Raw genomic sequence first — 22,256 nt, forward strand, 5'->3', positions numbered from 1 at the left:
GGAGTTACGGAGATCATATTTACCCCAGAGAACAATTATTCAGATCAATCCTGTATTACATGAAAGATTATCATTTAATCAAGTTATCACTAATAAACAGCGGTATACTACTGTTGCTTTTATGCCATATGAACCAGACAAACTAATATTTAATGGAAGGGATTAAAAAAAAATGTATATCATGTAGATAGCTTAAATCAAATATAGAATATAAACACCTGGACAATTGAAATAAAAATGATTCACCTTAAAAAGTGTTATTGCGAATTTGTATACCACTTGATTTTCTTATTCATATTTATATGTAAAGAGTAAATTAACAAAAATTCCGAACTCCAATAAAAACTCAAAACGGAAAGTCCATAGCCAAACGACAAAAGGTCCACTAATCCTTCTAATAAATTAAGGGTATTATGCTCGAAAACTTCATTCATAACTTGTACAATATCTAACATCCATGTGTACTGTAACTCTAAAAATAAAGTGATATTTTGACAAATAAAAATGGTCCATATTTGGTTACAAATGGATGAAACGTGGCCACATGATGCAATATGCGATTCTGATTCACCAAGTTTACAAACTTCTATCTGCAACTAAATGATAAATTATTTAAAATTTCTGACATTATATTAAAACAACAATCTTTAGCTAGATATATAAGAAGTAATCTTCGTTCGGGCATTTATAGTAAGATTTGTCAGATGAGCATTTCGGTCTCCTAAGAATCCCAAGTTAATTTATTAGTAGATGCCAAGGTCAGTTATATGATTTCACTTGTGAACTGCTTTTATTTCCTCAATTTCAGAAATTTCCCTGATTGATGCTAACTATACCATAGACGAAACCATTGGTATGTGTATCATAAGTCTGAAGGATTTACCATATGCAGGGAAAGAAACAAAAACTTTACAATTTAATAAGGTACTGTATCAACATATGTACATATAATCGTTATTTATATTTAAAGAAGGATAGGGAAAACAATGGGGGGTTTAAGTGAAAAATAAAAATAAGAAAAATACCAAACTCGAAGGAAAATTCAGAATGTCAAGTATATTAACAAACGGCCCAATCAAAAGCTCAAACACATCAAACGAATGAAAAAAACCTGTCATATTCTTGATTTGAACAGACATTTCCTTATGTAGAAATTTGTTGGATTAAACCTGGTTTTATAGGTGGCTTAACCTATTAATTGTATGACAGTCACATAGAATTCCATTATATTGACAACAATGTGTGAGCAAAAGGATCAGACATAAGAGGTAAACATTTCAAAAATAGGGTTACCGCAATCAACCTTGTGTTAGTATCATAATTATACCTTAAATAAGAAAGCCAGATTTTGATTGTTTTATAGCCAGTGTATTTTTTGCATATTTTAATATTTTTTCTCATTTCAAAAGAATTTGCCTGTTTTTCACCACTGCCGGTAAATTTGCCTCAAATACCATGGTATTTGCCATTTTGGATATTCCTTTTTTACCCTCTCAAGCATCTTCCTGCCAATTTTTTTCGGATAAGACGTTACACAAAAAAGTGAGCTAACGCGTATTAGTACATGTATAATTCCCGCGGTTCTGTGATAATATCTTCATATCCTCAAATTGTGCATAAACATGTTAATAAATTACAGCTTTTAAGTTAAAAAAAATATCTTCACCTGCAGAGAGAGTTTCATTCCAAATTTATTCGGTGTAATTAAACAGACATATCATGTTCATAATCATTATAAAAAATGAACTATGTCATTGAAAACAAAACGGTAGGTAGACACTCTATCGACAAAGCACATAGTCATAAAATAAAGACAAGAATACAAAAAATACAAAGACAATTAAAAAAAACCCACTATAACACGTAAATAAGAAGATAAACAACGTCAGTACCTAGAATCTATACTATAAGACCAACATGTACTATTTGTGAAATTGATAATATACTAATGGCAACAGCAGTTTACCTATCTTCAAAATTCCATTAGGACGATACAAAGTAAAGTGAGCAACAAAAAGCTGTCAGAATCGCATGACTTCTAAAAGGGTTAAGACAGGGTTTCCTTTCATGTGTGCAACATCCGCCATGCGAATCCACTTTCAGTCAACATGTTACCACCAGGAATAAGACAATTGTGGTAAGATCAGTTGACCATTCTGGTATCTAAAGATCTTTGGTCGCAAAAACATGCCGCAGATCAGTGATGGTGTCAATTTCTAATGCATTATACATCTGATTGGATAGGTTTTGTGTAAGGAGTAAACTCCTCCTTACGATGTTCGCATAGAGTGAACATGCACGACTGTTAAGTTTACATGTTACGTTGTATATGTAAACTCTTTCTTTTCTTTGCGGATGATAGTTTATCGCTCTTACTACCACTAGGTAGATACCTCTGTTGGCGGACTACATGCCCAAAACCAGTATTTTGATACAGGAAAGAAAACGGACATTGTTTTATTGGGATTTAATATCCTAATCTTAATCAAAATAAAATAGAAAAGAGTATTTGTTTTTTTGATTTTCAATTATAGTTAAACGTTCCATAAAGTTTTAATTCATATACATAAGAATTTCGATTTCTACCTGTGAATATTGGAATTCTAATTTGTACTAGGAGAATCTGGATCCTCTGATCCACCAAACAATTTGTACTAAGAGGATACTAGATCCACTGATCCACCAAACAATTTGTACTAAGAGGATACTGGATCCACCAAACAATTTGTACTAAGAGGATACTGGATCAACCAAACAATTTGTACTGTTAAATCGATATGAATAAGTGTTAATTACTGGGAAAGATCAATATATACTCCTACATATCGTAAAAAATCAACTTATCTTTTATTTATCAGATTACCCCATGGAATCCTTCTTTTAAACGTCATGTTAACAAAAACAACATCACCTAAGCTCCCACCGGTTTATGACTTTATTCAATATTTATTTTATTGTGCAGTGTTTTGTGAATAATAACATTACGGTATCAGATCCGGAAAACCTTATACAAACATTGAAGACAATAGAACAAAAAAAAAAAAGAACTAAGGAATAGCGAAATAAGGACAAGGAACCAAAGTTTTCATGTGGGAGATGTATTTCTGACTTTAAAACTACCTCCAAAATTTCAACTGTTTATTGACTCATTGCCTGTTTTCTTTCAGGCCATGGTGTTTTATTTCTATTTAACTTATGATTTTGGTTTTCTTTTTGTTTTATCGTCTCTTTTTAAAAAATAACAATTTGTCCTTCACAGACTATAAAACTTTTATTTATTATTTACAGACTTCAGAAGTCGACATTGAGATGTGGGCAGAAACAAGGTAGGATTGCTAACATTTAAATTTAAGAAAAGAAACTTCAGATCATAAGAGAGTTGAGGTTAAAATTTTGACAAATGACCTAAATCTAAAGCCCGTTCGAATAAACGTATTGTATTCATTACTGTTCTACCAATTAGCAATATCAATTTTTAACAAAAGAATTCGATGGATTAATGAAGGAACCATGTTATAACATAATTTGATAGATAACAAGTATCCAAATACAATATGTTATACCCATTTAGAAAATATTATAAAATACACTTTATATAGTAATTACAAGGATAAAAAAAAAGTACGCCAGACGCGCGTTAAGGTGTATTTATAAACGAAATAAAAGTGATGTTACTTTTTTTCATGAACTTTTTGTCTGTTACAATTCGAGTAAAATCAAACTGACATTGTCATATGACATTGAATACAGTAAACCAAACAAACTAAAATGAATTCGAGGCGCTTTTCTGTATTTATCTTCATCATAAGATTAAACTTAAATATTTGAAAGCCGTTGTATTTATCATTTCACGTTATATGTAAAAGGAAGTAACTTCTTACATTATATGAAGGGTTATTTCTAAAGAAAATTAATAGTAAAGAAACCTTGATAGTTTTGTTTTCTGTTAGTGGCTGGGTATAAATTAATTTATATTTGCAGTGTCACGCCAGATCTCAGATTCAGTTTAACGTTATGCGAAGAAGAAAGAACATTTTTAGCTCAAAGGAAACGAGTAATTTTTGAGAGCATGAAAAAACAGTTGGGTTCAGATGCACCGAAATCATCGAGAGAGGTAAATAGATTGGTTTGTGTGCTAACATATATTTTCACTGTATATGTATGACATAAAGAAATTGATAGCCTACATAAGAATCAACTGTAACATTCTGAATTATAAATTACTTTCTGGAATCCACTTGTTCAGCAGACCATGAATATTTTAAGTTACTGTTAAATGGAAATATGGCATATCATACCGGGTAAAGTTTGCTTCGACACAAATTTAACAATATAAACGGGTGGTATTATGATTTGAAACATTAATGAGTTGCTTGAAAAATTACAGGTACCGACAATTGGTGTGTTGGGATCTGGCGGTGGTTTTAGAGCAATGACAGCATATAGTGGCGTATTTTCAGCTTTAGTTGACAGTAAAATACTAGATATGGCAACATATGTGTGTGGATTGTCAGGGTCAGCATGGTATGTTTTAAAAGGATAACAAAGGCAGAAAAAACGGCATGTTCCTATATAAAAGTACATTTGGAATACATAGATCACTATGAATTTATATTATTTTCATAAGTGAAATTGAGAATGGGAAGGAAAGTGTCAAAGAGACATCAACCCGAGAAAAGAGCAGACAACGGCCCAAGGACATCAATGGGTCATAAACACAGGGAGAAAATCCGGAGGCGGGCTTCAGCCGTCCCTTTACAAAATGTGTAAAAGTTCAGCAAAAATGGACGTCACACTAAACTCCGAAACATATAAATGAACAAAATTAAAAAAAAAAAAAACATTCCCGACTAACAGACCAGAGGCTGCCGACTTGGAACAGGAACATAAATGCAGCGGGAGGAGGGGCGGGAACATGTTTTGTTATATCTCAACCCTCCCACTTTACCTTCAGCCAATGTAGAAGAAACACTCACACAGTCAAACCCTCTCTAAATGGAGTCCGATTCCGATTTTGGAATAATTAACAGAAGAAACAAAGCAAAATGACAATGACACATAAATAAACAAAGGAAAAGAACATAACCCGTACCAATTTTTGTGGGTTATGTTTAACATTCAATTTTCGCAGATATTTCGTTTCGTAGTTTGCCATATTCTGCATATAATTTAGAAAATTCGTGAGTCGTTGATTATCTTATTTCATTGTTTGCCTGTACCACCGACGGAAACCACTAAAATTAGCTTCCCACGAATAATAATGAATCAACAGTGTTTTGATTTGTTTTTCCATTACGTAGAAATATAAACTCTTCAACACAAGTATTTAAAAAAATGCAAATATGTTAATAAATGTGTTTGATTAAATTAAACATTATAAAATACGATGCTTAGAGAAATTCCTGATTTCAAATCATGAAAGGCAAACCACTGCTCAAGAATTTGTTTACGGATTAAAGCGAAGAAAAAAAAACCTTTACAAGTTAAAGAACAATAAAATCATCCAATTTTCATTAATGAAACGCTAAGCATTTTCCATTTCTAGCTTCTTTTTTTTTAGTTTGTACAAAATTCAACAAAAGGAAAAGAAAATTGATGTTGTTCATATATATATATATATATATATACGTAAATGTAAAGTTTGTTTTAAAGGATATTTTTTTATCATTCTAAGGTATTTATCTCAATTGTACTCAAATCCAGAATGGCCAAAGAAATCCCCAAAAGAGTTACAGCCACAATTAAAAGACAATATAGATTCTAGTCCTTTCCTGTTGCTTGGACCACGGAGCATGTATAAATATGTCAGTAATATTATAGAAAAACGACGTCAAGGTCAACCAGTCAGTTTCACTGATTTCTTTGGACACCTTGTTGGTGAAACTTTGCTACATGAGGTAAGGGTTATATATGTTGATATACTTGATTAGACGATAACCGTGTACTCGGAAAATATTACTCAAAATACAGATTAAGGCGAAGTGTACGTAATTGCACGCCTCTAGCGGAATACGGGATTAAAAACGTTCGTCGTTAGTTACGCAAGTTATCTCCCTTACTCCAAGAAAGGACACACGAAAGAGAAACTACTTTCTGCGGTCTATAATGAATCCAACAAGCACGCCTGTGCTGTCTTAAACCTCATAGAAATTATCTAAATAACTCCAATTAGAAATCACAGCATTCTGTACGTTGTTCTGTGTGCAGCCTGACTTAATTAAAAAAGGTTAACACTGTTGTTTTTGTTTTAGACGCGTAGGAGAAGGCATTTCGTGTTTATGATATCAACAGAAAGAAAAAAACGCCTCACAACAAAATTATAAACAAATAAACATGTAACAATTTTTCTTCTATTGATATCAAATTAATTAAAATGAAACCTGAATTGACCCAGCAATATCGTTTTAAAAAGCCGTAGTCTTGAACGAAAAACACAGTCTTGTACTCAACGTAAAGTTTTATAATAGGTTACAAATAATTAATGAAAGACGTGTGAATTTAATTGTTTAATTAAAAAGACGTTGAAATGTTCGTATTTTGTGCAATTGAAAATTTAAGGACATGATTTATATTCATATAAGAAATCAGACGATACCAAGAGAATAATTTGACCACTAGTGCAAAACTAACCAGTCGGAAGAACAAAGACGGAAAACAAACAACAACAAAAAAAAACAAATTATGCCCCAAAAATTACTCAGTAACTTAAAAATTGTCTCACTCTAACATTTATCTTAAAATAAGTAAACATTATGTCATTCAACTCCGAGTTTTCAACTTTTTCTACATGTGCAGAAAATAAACAGGTGTCTTAAAATTCTATTCCGTCCGCAATTTATGGGAAAACTAAATCTAAATTTAGAACCATATTGAAATTGAAAGTACACATGTAAGATAAAATATAACATTTCATTTCTTCTTTCACAAATTACAATTTCGAAGAGATATAAAGCGAAATCTGTTTTCTTTTATTGTGCCTGTGTGCATCATTCAAAATCAGAGGATGTAATTTTGAAGTATCAAGACGAGTCTCAATTCAAGATTATGAATGAATAGAATATAGAATTACGTGGGGGGGGACCTTTATCGGAACTCCTTGGTCGGGTGTTTTTCAGCACGGGATTTCGGGATTGACCCTTTCGGGATCCGGGAATTCTATTTCCGAATTTCGGGTAGTCGGGATTTAATTTTTTTTTAATTCCGGACCTCGCCGGATTTCGTACTTTTAAGCCCGGGATTTCGGGATCTGGATCCCTCCTTCCCTCCTCCCTCTATTATGGTTAAAGAAAAGAGGTCAGGGAAGTTTTGTGAGACTTGTAACTGTAATTTAATATTTAGTGGAATGAGAGGTGAAATGTGTTCAGACTATTACATTTCGATTTTTTAAAAAATTTAACCAAAATTTACAGCAAGGGGTGTTTAACGACCTCGATGATTATCCATGAGGATCTCGCACTCGGTCAGCTCTAGCTAGGTTTTCACCTAGTTCATGATCACACAAGAATTGAGAACCCTGTAGTTTACTAGTCTTATAATATGAGACTTTGGAGTTCATATAATTTACATTCAACGTTTTTTATCGAATATTTCAAGGCTTTTTGACTATCAAAGTTGACCCCCAATTTCCAATTGATTGGATAAAATGAATGGATTACCGCCCCTATTTCAAACTGAAGTCCTATCAACTGACTGGTATTCGAATTTGTTAAAAGAAATAATTGGTATATCTATTGATTCAATACCGTAATGCCGAAAAACAATCATTTGTTTCCGCGAATTCCGAACAGCTAGAAATATATTCCCGAGTTTCAATTTGAGTAACTCGTATAATTCAAGCCCTTTCCATGTCCGATTTTTTCCCACACGAGAAATGAAGCATTCGTACATAAGCTGAATAATACGACTGAATTATTCGGGTTACAATTTGTGTAAATCTCGAATGCACATAAAAGTAAAGGTCCAGCCCGACTTTCGGAAATGGACTGTTGTAGATTTCAGATTGATTTCCAGAAATAAAAATCATACAAAAATGTTTCATGCAAATATTCGTCTTCAGACGTGTAAAGTTATACAACGGTTACTAGCCGGTCTGGATTTTGATAAAATGCATACAATATATAATGTCGTGGCTCAGGGACGTGTTGAATTATAGAGATGCTTATGCGGCACAAAGATAACTAATTTTATTTGCTAATTGGAAATTAAGCGGAATAAAATAATTTAAGACAGCAGAGAAGATAATTCTGTTACTAACCGACTTAAATAAAAGAGTGAGCTATTAATACTGTAAATGTATGATGTCTCTAGTCTGGTCAAAGGGTCAGAGTGTCCTACTTAATTAAACGATAAATTGTTGAAATTAGATAACATGTTTTCACGTGCAGAGAAATTTCACTTATGACCAATGCATCTTTCTTATTGGTCAATGATCTTGCGGGTCAGTACGAGTTCACGTGTAAGTGTATTGTGGTCACTTCCTTTTATCATCAGCATTTGATGTGTTAACTTGTGATTCTTATCAAACAATTTGTTCAAAATTCCCACCCACATACCGCCCTTAATGTTATCTTTTGAAGTAGATATGTATATATGTTTATTTATGGGGCAGATTTTTCTCCCCACTTTTGCTATTCTTTGTCATTTATTCTATGACATGATATTAGTTGATGTAATTTCGTATTAATTATGTATTATTATTTCATATTAAATATGAACTTTTATGTCAAATGTTTTATTTGCAAAATGTATTTTTTGCTTTTTATGATTTTGAATAAATGACCTTTTTTCGTCAGTTTAGTTTTTCTATCATATAACAAATCAAGCTCAGACTCTGGCTTGTGTATATACATAGTATGTTTATGATATCTAGCTGTCTGTCTTAAAAGATTAATTTACCCAAATGTACTAAGAATTACCACACAACTTAAATTTAGTTTGATTTGTTATCCTGTGCCAGACAGATGGCTGATATTCTGAGAAGAGACCATAATGAAATGAAGTTTTATGGGAACAAAGATTTTGAAAACACGTAGCAGTGTTTAGATTTTAACAAAAAATAAGGCACCAAGGTAGAAAATAGTTCTAGTTCATAATGAAGAAAATGTCAACCGTTTTCTACCTTGGCGATCTCCGCACGCACCCGAATATATAATAGACAAATACAATACAATAGTACACAAAACGTAACATAAAGAACTAAAGACCGAGCAACACGAACTCCAAAAAAACGGTATATATTTCATACAAGTATAGGACTATATGAAGCGTCGTAACTGTTGCGGCGACGTCAATAACGTTGTCGTTGTTTTTTGTTTTTTTTTACACTCAAGAATCAACTTTAACAGGGTATAGCTTGAAAAGTAGCACGGTTGCTAAGGACTTTCTTTGCGTCAATCGATTCCTCAGACATTTTAGAATCGTCTCATAAATTTAAAAAAAAATCGATTGTCTAATATAATAGAAAATCTTGGAAATGTAACAATTCCTGCCGAATTTCACGATTTTCCTTATATATCCTTTGTAATTTTGGTGTATGATGCTGTTAACTTCAATAGCTCGTATCTCAAAAACGAATACGGTTACCCCCTTTTTTTATTTTATTTTCCGATTTATTTTTACAAGCAGAATCTACATGTAAAATTTTTTAAAAATCCATTGTGTAGTTTAATTACGTACACTTCGCCTTAATTAAATGATGATTCCTTTTTTTGGGGAATTACAAAGATTAAACTTTATTTTCCAACTTTTCAACGTTCTCTCTGGATATTGTCTTTTTTAAATATTAGAAGAGTGTTCAATTGTTAATCTGAATTATCTTCATGTGAAATGCTATTTTCAAAAATGTGTTTGCATATTACTACAAATGTAACATAAACAATGTTTACATATTTTAGAGAATGAATGCCAAACTTACAGACCAGAGAAATATAATAGAAACAGGAGAAGTGCCATTTCCATTATACACATGTTTACATGTAAAGAGACAAGTCTCTGCTATGATTTTCCATGGTGAGGTTTAATTTTTTTTTTGTAAAAATATAAAATGAGAAATAAAAGTACAAAATTGTTTAGTTGCCAAAATGTATTTGTCCTTACGATGTTTGTTTTTTTTTACTTTAAAAATAATGACGTCAAAAACAGATTAACAAAGAGTAAATTAAAATAATTAGGTTTCAAAACAAACAAAACAAATACAAAAACTAACAATCGTGTAAATTGCCTTATAGTTAGAGTTTCAACGCAAAGCGTGTGTTTATTAATAAAAAACAAATCTTTAAGCAAAACATGATATAGAGATTCAACAAGAAGTATCAATATTTTATTCATAACACAAGTATTTAGTTACTTTCGATTTCTCAATCTAATGCACTGATATATCATTCTGATTGTATGTTTAGATATATAGTGACAAAGAAAAAAAAAATAAGATGTTTTTCTTGAATTTTGAATTAATTCAGCATTGGTTTTTATTAACGTTATGTAAAATAAGTTTTATTTCTTAAAAAGTAAGATAACAAATTAACATAACGAACTCCGAGGAAAATTCAAAACGGAAAGTCCCTACTCAAATGGCAAAATCAAAAGCTCAAATACATCAAACGAATGGATAATAACTGAATGAATATTGATGAATAATATGTTTTTCAGAATGGATGGAGTTTTCTGCTTACGAAATTGGTTTACCGAAATATGGAACATTTATGAAAACTGAACATTTTGGTAGTAAATATTTCATGGGACAACTAGTACGAAAACATCCAGAACCCCCACTTCATTTCTTACAAGGTAGGAAGACACATACGCTTGTTTTTGTTGATTGCACTAGAACATACGGTTGTTGTATCAATGTTTACCACGCCCGCCAAGCCAACCATATGTGTGAAATGGCATGAAATTTGATGGGATAATAATGTGCATAAATGTTTATAGGGATAGTATGGGAGAGTCTAAATGACACGCGGTTTAATTGTTTTTTTTACATCATGTGGTGTTTTATTCAGTAAATATTAGGGATGTCAAAAGATCTGAAATTTAATACTCGAATACTCGGTCATGATACCTCGATCAATTTCAAACGTCTATTGAAAAGTTAAGATTTTAGGTGGGATGTGGTGTTTTTGTTATTATCTTCATAAACATATTTACGGAAGACAAACGCACTTCAAAAATAACTTGATCCCCTGTTGTGTGATTTAACTCCCATTTTTTGCTCTTAGTTCAATCATAAATGCAATATGATTTGGAAAGAATCTGCAAATACCAAGTCTGAAGTCATTGTTTGACCAGACTTGAGACCAAATCCTGTCCTGAATCCATAAACAAGCACATTTACACAGAGAAACCTTATCGCTCTAAAATAATGTAAAAAATATGATTTTCTTTTAAACATATGTAAATGCTTCTAGTTATAAACAACTTTACATATTAAATTCTAATTACATAGATGGTAAGAGAAATATAAGTATATTTACACAGATATTTCAAAAACAATGTTTTAAGCAAACAATATAAATTCCTTGGAACTGTATTGCAAGTATTAAAGTCATATGAAACGGATGACTGGTGCAAAATAATGTTTATCCAAATCTTGAACCAATGCCTGTATATATCAATAACTTAATCTTCTGTGCATGATTTTTTCATTTTTTTACGCAAAGATATCGTATAATCGTCAGTTTTTTTTCTCTCTGTGTCTGTTATGATGTGAAAATATGGTAGCTCATTAATTGCCGTGTTGTGAAGGCGTAGTTTACCGATTGCCACCTTATAGTGACCAATCCATGCGTATTGTGATCACCAGGTTTTTACGAGAAGGGTCATGCTAGGGTCACTTGGATACGGAAAATATTTCTGCGAATTGATTCCTGGAAGCAAGCAATTAAAATAAAGTAAACTTCTTCTAAATGTGGACAAATTAAAGAATTTTCTTCAAAAAATAGAATATGTACACAAGTTTTATAATGAAAACTATCCATTTAGATATAAAAAATCATATGCATCATTTTTTTTAATTAGAGGTTTCATATGACTTTAATAACAGGCGAACTTTTTACGAACATTTTTATGCTTCAGGTATATGGGGAAGTGCATTTTGTATTCAACTAAAAAGACTCCTGAAAGATGACAAGAAAGTAATGAATGAATGTCGTTCATCTTTTGATGAAAGGGAAGAAATGGGTACGTGCATCTTTATATTTAAGATTCAGACAATATCTATATGAAGAATCTTGGAGCATTTTTGTCTTCTCTTGATTCATAAGGTTATTTAAACTACAACACCACGGATGTTTATGAAACTTTAAATAGTTTGGATACATTCGTTTGTTTTAATATTGTAGGAATAAGAGGAGAGATCAAATAAGAAAATTACAAACTTGAATAAGCTATCATAGAAATTACTAAATAAACTCATCATATATACCAGGATTAAATTTTGTATTTACGCCAGACGAGCCTTTCGTCTACAAAAGACTCATCAGTGATGCTCGAATCCAAAAAAGTTATAAAAAAAAGCCAAATAATGTTTTTATAATTCGTTTAGTCAATAAGTTGCAGAATTTGAATTTGTGACACTCTGTTACTGGAAGATATAATATATAACAAGAAGTATTGTTAGAATAAACATATTTTCACGTTTAGCTTTTTCTAATCAATTTATTTACAAAATTCTTATTTTGTGAATGTTTTGTATTAAAGAGTACCAAATCTGACATATTCACAATGATGTTTCTTTCTTAATTTTCTACTTGTGAGATGCTTATTACTTGATTGTTCATTTTATATAATAAGTTTACACTAATATTTTTAAAACTCTATCTGGGTAGGAATATTTCATAGCATGGCCCGAAAATCAAATGACAAAAACGTCAAAATAGGCATGAGAATGACAAGAAGTAAAATACATAATAATTTTATTGTTCACTTATATGCAAATCCTCCCCGCTGTAATAGTTGGTTTACAGTAAGCCATTTCAAGATGAAGTCAATCCAAGTACCAGTATTTCATACGATGACCTGACGTTTTTAAGAAATGGATATGTAATGAAATGGTATTTATTCAAGTGAAATTTGTGTAATAGTCAATGTCTCAATGCAAGAAGGAATTTCGGGCTTGACAAATATCTGAAAATATAAGCATAATGAATTCATAAAAACACAAGCCTCTAAAACACAACTAAATTGATTGCAATGTCTTCAATATTGACATCTACTTATTAATCTTCATACAGCGAAAGAGTTGTTAGACGATATGGGAAATCAAACTGATGAAGATAGTGAATCAAGTGAAAGTGAGGATGATACCGATGACAAGAAACAGAATGACAAAAGAAAGAATAAAACAACAAAGAAAGAAAATAAACCCGATATGAAGGATCATTCGTTTTGGAAAAGTGTTCTTGGGACAGTATTTGATGCTAATTCGTGGATAAATTCTATAGAAGGAAGAGCTGCAAAAGTTCACAGCTTCATGAGAGGATTATCCCTATATAAAGTGTATCCCTTCTCACCATTTACATCTATAAATGAAGAGACCGCAGGTAAATGAAGTTATATAACAAAAACATTTTTTTTTTTAATACATTAGGGTTTTTATTTTCTCTTTTCTGTATTTTTCAGGCTGGATTTTTTTTTAAATCTTGGAATTCTTTTATTATCTGAGCGTTGCGTTCTAAATGGGATATGTAAACGCACATAGATGGAACAGAAAGAATATTAAAGCTGAGAAATGACAAGTTGTCCATTGGAAAGACGAAATCATCACCTCTGTCATAGGCTTAAGTTTGAAGTCGTCCACCTCAAGATATGAATCGGACCTTTTAATTTGGGATGGGTATTTTTCATTTCAAGTTCCTTTGGATTGATGAAATGTAGGCACTCATTGTAATGTAGGATATTGAGTGTCAGAAGAACATCAATATATTTGAATGTGAATTTAAAAAATAAAATTAACGGTACCAATTTTCTTGCACCAGATGCACATTTCGACAATAAATGTCTCTTCAGTGATGCTCGTGGCCAAAATATTTGAAATCCAAAGCTTATATAAATGATGAAGAGCTATAATCCAAAAGGTCCAAAAAGTATTGCCAAATCCATGAAAGGAATCAGAGCTTTGCGTGAGGGAGATACATTCCTTAATTTATAATAATTTCTATCATTTTGTAACAGCAAATTTTAATAACCCAAAAATTCCGTATTTTCATGCCAGTTTCGAAACACTGGCTACTGGGCTGGTGATTCCCTCGGGGACTAATAGTGCACCAGCAGAGGCATCGACCCAGTGGTAGTAATAAAATTAACGGTACCAATTTTCTTGCACCAGATGCGCATTTCGACAATAAATGTCTCTTCAGTGATACTCGTGGCCAAAATATTTGAAATCCAAAGCTTATATAAATGATGAAGAGCTATAATCCAAAAGGTCCAAAAAGTATTGTCAAATCCATGAAAGGAATCAGAGCTTTGCGTGAGGGAGATACATTCCTTAATTTATAATAATTACTTTGTCTTTTAGAATGTACTGTAGGAATTCTGCTTTATATGAGCACAACACTGATTCGTTCAGTGGTGGTGCAAAATTAACTATCTTTAAAATATCAACTGTCTGCTCAAATCATTCCACCAAACCAAACACATATGTTGCTCATCAAACATTCGTACATGTTGGTGAACATCTTTGGTATTTTTGTTGTAGCAATTAGTAAGGGTCTTCACAACTGAAAAAGTAATGTTCGTTATTTGAAACAAGGAATTTGAATTTACATTTCCTATTTCTGCAGAAAAAGCCTTGTTAAATGAGAAAATAAAGTCAACGTTTCAATTGAACATTTGAAGGAGTAGTGTAAAGAGTAGAAACATCAAAGGTTTTGATATTAAAGAAAAATTGTAATTATTTTGATTGAATTATTAAAAATCCAAATCGGACTGACACCGCTTCTTAAATGTACTTGATCATTATATTGTTGAATGCATTCTTTTACTGTGAAATGGTTATAACTTTAGAAGGATAATAGATTTGACATCTTGACAATCCGGCTATATATGTCGTTCTTTATAAAGATGTTCGTAAAGTTTTAGTATTCAGAAAAATAATGGCAGATTTTTAGAGTAATGTTACTTCTTAGAAATATGGTATACCATGGGTATTTTCGAATCTGTGAACACTTACTTCCTGTTGGCTGATACTTTGAATTTTCCAATACGTTGAATGAACTATATACTTTCATAACGCATGCATCTAGTGCTACCATGTAGCCATAATTTCTACAGATTTGGCCTGCAGCTTGACAGTTAATACTTGTAAACATTTAGAGCATTTAATATCTGTCAGAGACTTGCTTATATTGATGATGTGTCCAGGTTTTTTCCAACACTTGGGAAACACGTGTCATAATGTGTACAATGAACCATCATAACATGTGATTGGTGTTCATTTGTTATTTGTATTGCAAATCTTTGTTTGTATTTTCAGATCAGTTTGATGGCATTTTTGAACTATTTCCAACCACAATGAAAAAGCTCTACGTTGTTGATGGAGGATTAACATTCAATTCGCCGTACCCGTTGTTACTAAGGCCACAGAGACAAGTGGATCTTATCTTGTCGTTTGATTTTAGTGCAAGACCCACCGATGATACACCACCATTTAAGGTAATTGTTTAAACGCATTAACCAATTCACTTTGTTTAAGTCTAGGTAGCATACAAGGAAATAACTATAAGTATATATATAATTCAGTTTTCCCCAAATGATATTTCTTTTCTTTTAAAAGACATTTACTTGTCAAAACGTAGTATCAAGCACTATATAATCAGTTCATAAAACCAAAGAAAGACAAAAATGTAAAATGCTACAAATGCCATTTTATAATTTGTAGGAAATCAAGATTGCAGAACACTGGGCTCACAAGAACAATGTACCGTTTCCACCAATAGACGTCAATATAATGGAAAAGGAAGGAATAAAAGAGTGTTATGTATTTGAAGATCGAAAAGATCCTAAATGCCCTACCATCTTACATTTTGTTTTGTCGAACATAAATTTCAGGAATGAGACACAACCAGGTAATGTTTGTCACTGTGTTGGTATATTTTTGCAAATGATAAATTGTTTGATGGTGGTTATCACCACGTCTTACAAAGGAGGCGAAATATTAAGAAGTACATTCAAACTCACAAGTTGAAAATAAACTGACAACGCATTGGTTGAAAGAAAAAAAACAGACATAAAACATAGAAAAATGTAAGAGCAATGACAATTGGAAAAAACGACTTTTGTGTAGTTCGGTCAAAGTGTATACTTATGATGTACCGTTGATGATTTGAAAGATATTTTTTAAAGCGTTATGAAACATAATACTAAAGCTATTAAAATACTTAAGTACTTAAAAGATCGAAAATGAATATATGGGTGGATATATTACTGTTCTGTTAAATGCTTTTGATGATTTCATTCTATCAAAATAGTGTTTTCCTTTCAATATTTCATAAAATGTGTATTTTAAATTTTAGATGTACCAAGACAAACAGATGAAGAAAAAGAGTTTGGTGATTTCCAACTATTTGACGACCCAAAACGTCCATATTCGACTTTCAACTTTAATTATTCTCATCTGGCGTTTGAAAGGATAACCCAATTAACTGAATATAACACTCTGCGCTTTAAAAATTTAATAATTGACAAGGTTAGAGAATGCGTGAGAAAATATCAGGATTCATCCATTCGAAGACCAATTAAACTACAAGATATTAAGAAATTAAGATTAGGGGCAAAGGATAAGGAGGATAGATTAAAACAGTTTGTCGAGTCTTTTGATACCCCTGATTCATGATTGATAAACTGAGTTCAGGTTTTTGAACATTGATTGCAAACATAAGAAGATAGTTGGGTGCTTATGTTGGGTTTTTGCGCAGTTTTTGAACATTGATTGCAAGCATAAGAAAATAGTTAGGTGCTTATGTTGGGCTTTTCAAACACGAAATGTTACGATTGTGGGTAAGAGAAAAGTTGTATTTTCTTAGGACATAATACATGCAGTACCTATACCGTGGAGCTGCAAATGAACAGTGTGCTTTAGATAATAACTGAAGATCATATGCTATGTTCAGGCGTACCTTTAAATGTTCTACAGACGTTAAGTAAACGATTGGACATGGTTTATAAATTGAACAGTTTGAAATACATTAGAAATAGTTGTAATTATATTTTACATATCTACATTTTGTTTTCGTTACCTTTGCTATATTTTTACATGTCTGTTTTTTGTTTTCGTCACCCATGTCATATTTTTACATGTCTACATTTTGGTTCTCTACCTATATCATTGTTGATGTTTAGTCAAGCATTTGTCAGAAACCGACTCAATTCCGCAGGGATATCATTGATAGAAATGTTTATGTTAAACTAATTTGTTCTTCATTGTTTATTCATAAGCGATGTTTTGCAATGTTTTACCTCTAGTTTTAGTAGTCATTCAGACAGTTTTATGTTATCTTTTTAAAAGTGAATTCATTTTATGTTTTTCTTTTATTTGTTTAATAATTATCTCTTGTTTTTTAAATAAATTTATCTAAAATAAATCTTGAAGATGATCGTGAAAGAGCCCTTTCAAATGTTGTCAGCAACATTTGACATGACATCAATTTTTTTTAAAATGCCAGTTTGTGACTTTTTACAGAGATTAACAAAATGCTTGTCTGTTCGTAGACTGTCCCTTTCACTCGATCTATACTCTTATTATAACAGTATTCTGTCCACACCTTGCAGAATGCTTTAGAAATATAAAATAGATACCGAAATGAAATGTCTACTGATAGAGAGGCAAAAGATACGAAAGTAATATTCAAACTTCTAAGTCGAAAGCAAACTGACAACGCCATGGCAACAATACTTAGAGGCTCTAAAGAGCCTGTGTCGCTCACCTTGGTCTATGCGCATATCATAAACAAAGGACACAGATGGATTCTTGACAAATTGTGTTTTGGTGATGGTGATGTTTTTGTAGATCTTACCTTACTGAACATTCTTGCTGCTTACAATTATCTCTATCAAATGAACCTATGAATCTATCCCAGTAGTTAAAATCTTTTCTAAAAATTACAAAATTTACAAAATTTATGAAAATTGTTAAAAATTGACTATAAAGGGCAATAACTCCTTAAGAGGTCAATTGTCCATTTTGATTATGTTGACTTGTTTGTAGGTTTTACTTTGCTGTACATTAATGCTGTCTATAGTTTTTCTCTGTCTATAATAATATTCAAGATAATAACCAATAACGGCAAAATTACCTTAAAATTACCAAATCAGGGGCAGCAACCCAACAACGGGTTGTCCAATTCATCTGAAAATTTTGGGGCGGATAGATCTTGACCTGATAAACAATTTTACTCCTTGTCAGATTTGCTCTAAATGCTTTGATTTTAGAGATACAAGCCAAAACTTACATTTTACCCCTATGTTCTATTTTTAGCCGTGGCGGCCATCTTGGTTGGTTGTCCGGGTCACCGGACACGATTTTTAGACTAGATACCCCAATGATGATTGTGTTCAAGTATGGTTAAATTTGGCCCAGTAGTTTCAGAGGAAAAGATTTTTGTAAAAGTTAACAAAAATTACGAAAAATTGACTATAAAGGGCAATAACTCGTTTAGGGGTCAACTGACCATTTTGGTCATGTAAATTTTTTTGTAGATCTTACTCTGCTTAAAATTATTGCTGTATACAGTTTATCTCTATCTATAATAATATTCAAGATAATAACCAAAAACGGCAAAATTTCCTTAAAATTACCAATTCAGGGGCAGCAACCCAACAAAGGGTTGTCCGATTCATCTGAAAATTTCAGGGCAAATAGATCTTGACCTGATAAACAAATTTACCCCCATGTCAGATTTGCTCTAAATGCTTTAGATATAAGCCAAAATCTACATTTTACCGCTATGTTCTATTTTTAGCCATGGCAGCCATCTTGGATAGTTGGCCGGGTCACATATTTTTTAGACACTAGAAACCCCAATGATGATTATGGCCAAGTATGGTTAAATTTGGCACAGTAGTTTCAGAGGAGAAGATTTTTGTAAAAGTTAACGACGACGGACGACGACAGACGACGGACACCAAGTGACGAGAAAAGCTCCCTTGGCCCTTAGGGCCAGGTGAGCTAAAAACGAGAAAGAAAAAAAAAACAAACAGTACACAGCATATATAACTAACAACTGATTAACACGAACCAAATCAAACACCTGCGGGTATCTCGTGTGCTCCAAAAAGGGTAAACAGATCCTGGTCTACATGTGGTACACGTCGTGTTGCTCGTGTAAGTACAAATCATTTGATTACTATAATTCGGTGTGTCACATTCAAGGGAAAGAGGACAGAATGAGATTGTTGTCTGGAAAATTGGAACATAACTGTCGTCATCTGTCAAACAGATAAAACGCGGTCAATAAACTAAAAATAAGCGTCCGTTAATTTTCGAAGGGATGTTTTGAACTTGAAACATGAAATTCATGTTTGGTCTATCTGAAAAATAAGCGCAACCAGTTATAAATATCTTTTGAACAAAACAACTGCATTGGTAACCATGTTAACTACAAACTTAATTTTAACGTAAAGCGCATGTCTACTACGATATATTTTTCGTTTACTTTTAACATATTTTTTATTATTTAAGACATACGAAAGCATATTAGCACTGGTGGTAAGCGGATGGTCGTAACTTCAAGTTACGACCATCCGAAAGTGGGAGACAACTCTGGAGGTCAGTTTTTCTTTTCTGATTTTCGTGCAGTAAAAAGTTCATTTGAGTCAAACTACTTGTCTCATACATACTAATCTTTAGTGTGTGGAAATTGAAATAAACTTTTATACATATATATATAAAATCATTTTAATTTCCGTAAAGTACTAGTCATTCAGAAATTCGATCATGATGGTCGTAACTAAAACAACAAAAATGTTGAGGATGGTCGTAACGTAAAATTGTGATAGTCGTAACTCTTTATTAAAAAGGACTGAATAAAGCAAGTCAAGAGTTTTTTTTTATTATATTAATATATTCAATAAGTCTATCAAAATTATATAGCTCTATTTAAATAAAAGACTTATTAATAAAGCATTATGAATATAAGTTTTCCAGTCATCAATTTGGATTTCGTTCAAATCATAGAACGTCTGATAGCATATTTATTCTAAAAACTCTTGTCTCCAAATACTTAGGGAAAAAAATAGACAAAGCTTGTTTTGTAGATTTGCGTGGTGCTTTTGACTCTGTTTGGCATAATGGCCTGTTGTATAAATTGATAAATGATGGTGTTGGTGTGAAGTTTCATACTATTTTGAAAAAATATGTATAGTTTATCACAGTCCGCACTGAAGATTAATACTGAACACTCTGTTTTCCAATTGTTAGAGGTGTAAGACAAGGGGACAGTTGAAGTCCTCCTTTTTAGCTCACCTGGCACGAAGACCCAAGTGAACTATTTTCATCACTTGGCGTCCGTCGTCTCGATCCATCATTTAAGATGGCCGACAGCGGGTTTTTTTTTGGGGGGGTGAGTTTGTTTAATATAGGACCCATTGGGAAATATATACAAATGTCTTCTTTTAGAGAACCATTGAATGGAATGAAGTAAAAAATAGCAACATTAAACCAAATTTGGTCTCAGACATTATTATAACTATCTGTTATGATTTTTATCTTTTTTCCATACGAATCCAAAAACCAAGAAGAGTCAGGTAAGCGACACAGGCTCTTGAGAGCCTTTAGTTTTAATTGTTACATTACTGTTTTGCATTCAGTTTTCGGTGAAACTTGTAACCCTCCAATTCTTGATAATTCAAGTATCCAAACTTTAAGTTACGAGCATGATCCAGTGTTACTGTCTGTAACACACCAGTGGCTTCAAAACGCGTTAGACAAACTAAATAAATATTGCATTAAATGGCAGTTGAGTGTAAATACAAACAAGACTAAAATTCTAGTTTTTCAGAATATTTATAAACAATCTTCACCTCTCTTGTTCAATGATAAATTTTTGACTGAAGTTAAGGATTTTTCTAGGTAATATTATTAACTAGAGAGGAATTTTACAAAAACTACCGAAGAGCTGTTTAAAAAAGGTATTAAAGTTTTATTTTTTATTGAGAAAACAAACGTCCAATTTAAATTTTGTTTCCACTAATTTGTCATGTAAATTATTTTGATACACTTATATGACATATTTCGACAAACAATTCTGAAATTTGGTTTATGGATAATGTTCAGTCAGCTTTTAGGGCATCTAATAGAGCTGCTGAAATACTTTTTGTAATTATACTCTTGCTTTAGCAGAAAAGTATCACTTTAAGAGGAATCATTCAAAATTTTCTAAATAGCTGGTAGATCGGAATTAGGGAGATTTACTTTGAACTCTTATATAAAAACTCAAACACTCATGTATTTTTATAAAATAAACTTTAATGATATGTTAATCATCTGGTTAAAGAATCTCTACAAACAAACATAAATTTGCATTCCACAGGAATTTATTCTTGGTACTCATTTGCAGATACAATTTTTAAAGATATGAAAATAAACCCAGGAAATTACTCTAATTTTAATGTACCTTTTAAACAATTGAAAAAAAGTGTTAAATGTAATATTGAAAAATGTGTTTCAGAGGAATATGACAAACTGCTTTAAATAAACTTTCAAAATTGGATTCCTCATCCAAACTTTGTCTTTATGGGAAATTAAAAACTAATTGTCAGTCTGAGGATCATTTAAATTGCAATAATTTTAATCATAGGCAGTTACTCTCATATTTATATCATACCCGTGTTTTAAGCAACACGCACATGGGCCATGCAGGTCATAAATTAATTTGTTGAATGAAATCAAATCAGTAAGTACTGATGGATACCGTAGAATTTTCCACAGGAGTTTTGAGCGAGGATTTCTTGACATAGGTTGTAATTCTGAATCCACGGGGTCGCAAAGAATCTTGTGTTAGCTTCGAACGTAGGAGGTTGTTGATACCTAATCTACGCTACCATCCGCATATACAAACGGAACTTAAGAATGGAATCAAATACATTAGATACATGAGTAGCGTGTAACCAGAATAAAATTGAAAGATAGAACTCTTTGCTTCAATTCGTCGTGGTTCAGTGAGGTTATTAACATGGTTTCGTGTACAGTACTTTAAAATACTTCCATAAAAGTTCGCTTAAATACTCGCGTAACAGCCATCTTTAAGTGCATACGATACAGT

The 22,256-nt window shown here is 32.0% G+C and overlaps 1 protein-coding gene across 2 annotated transcripts in view; it reads left to right on the forward strand.

Moving 5' to 3' along the window:
* Positions 1–17,579, forward strand: part of LOC143063901 (cytosolic phospholipase A2-like) — a 54,030-nt gene extending 36,451 nt beyond the window's left edge. For both annotated transcript variants that reach the window (XM_076236343.1, XM_076236342.1), the window contains exons 6-17: positions 809–924; positions 3,289–3,326; positions 3,982–4,114; positions 4,388–4,524; positions 5,675–5,897; positions 9,894–10,008; positions 10,648–10,785; positions 12,073–12,177; positions 13,230–13,538; positions 15,473–15,651; positions 15,878–16,064; positions 16,512–17,579. In XM_076236343.1, the coding sequence (XP_076092458.1) occupies positions 809–924; positions 3,289–3,326; positions 3,982–4,114; positions 4,388–4,524; positions 5,675–5,897; positions 9,894–10,008; positions 10,648–10,785; positions 12,073–12,177; positions 13,230–13,538; positions 15,473–15,651; positions 15,878–16,064; positions 16,512–16,831 (2,000 nt within the window). In that variant the 3' untranslated portion in view covers positions 16,832–17,579. The remainder of the gene's footprint in view (positions 1–808; positions 925–3,288; positions 3,327–3,981; positions 4,115–4,387; positions 4,525–5,674; positions 5,898–9,893; positions 10,009–10,647; positions 10,786–12,072; positions 12,178–13,229; positions 13,539–15,472; positions 15,652–15,877; positions 16,065–16,511) is intronic.
* The last annotated feature ends 4,677 nt before the right edge of the window (positions 17,580–22,256 follow it).

The sequence above is a fragment of the Mytilus galloprovincialis genome, chromosome 2, assembly GCF_965363235.1.
Source record: "Mytilus galloprovincialis chromosome 2, xbMytGall1.hap1.1, whole genome shotgun sequence".
In the NCBI taxonomy this organism is placed as follows: Eukaryota; Metazoa; Mollusca; class Bivalvia; order Mytilida; family Mytilidae; genus Mytilus; species Mytilus galloprovincialis.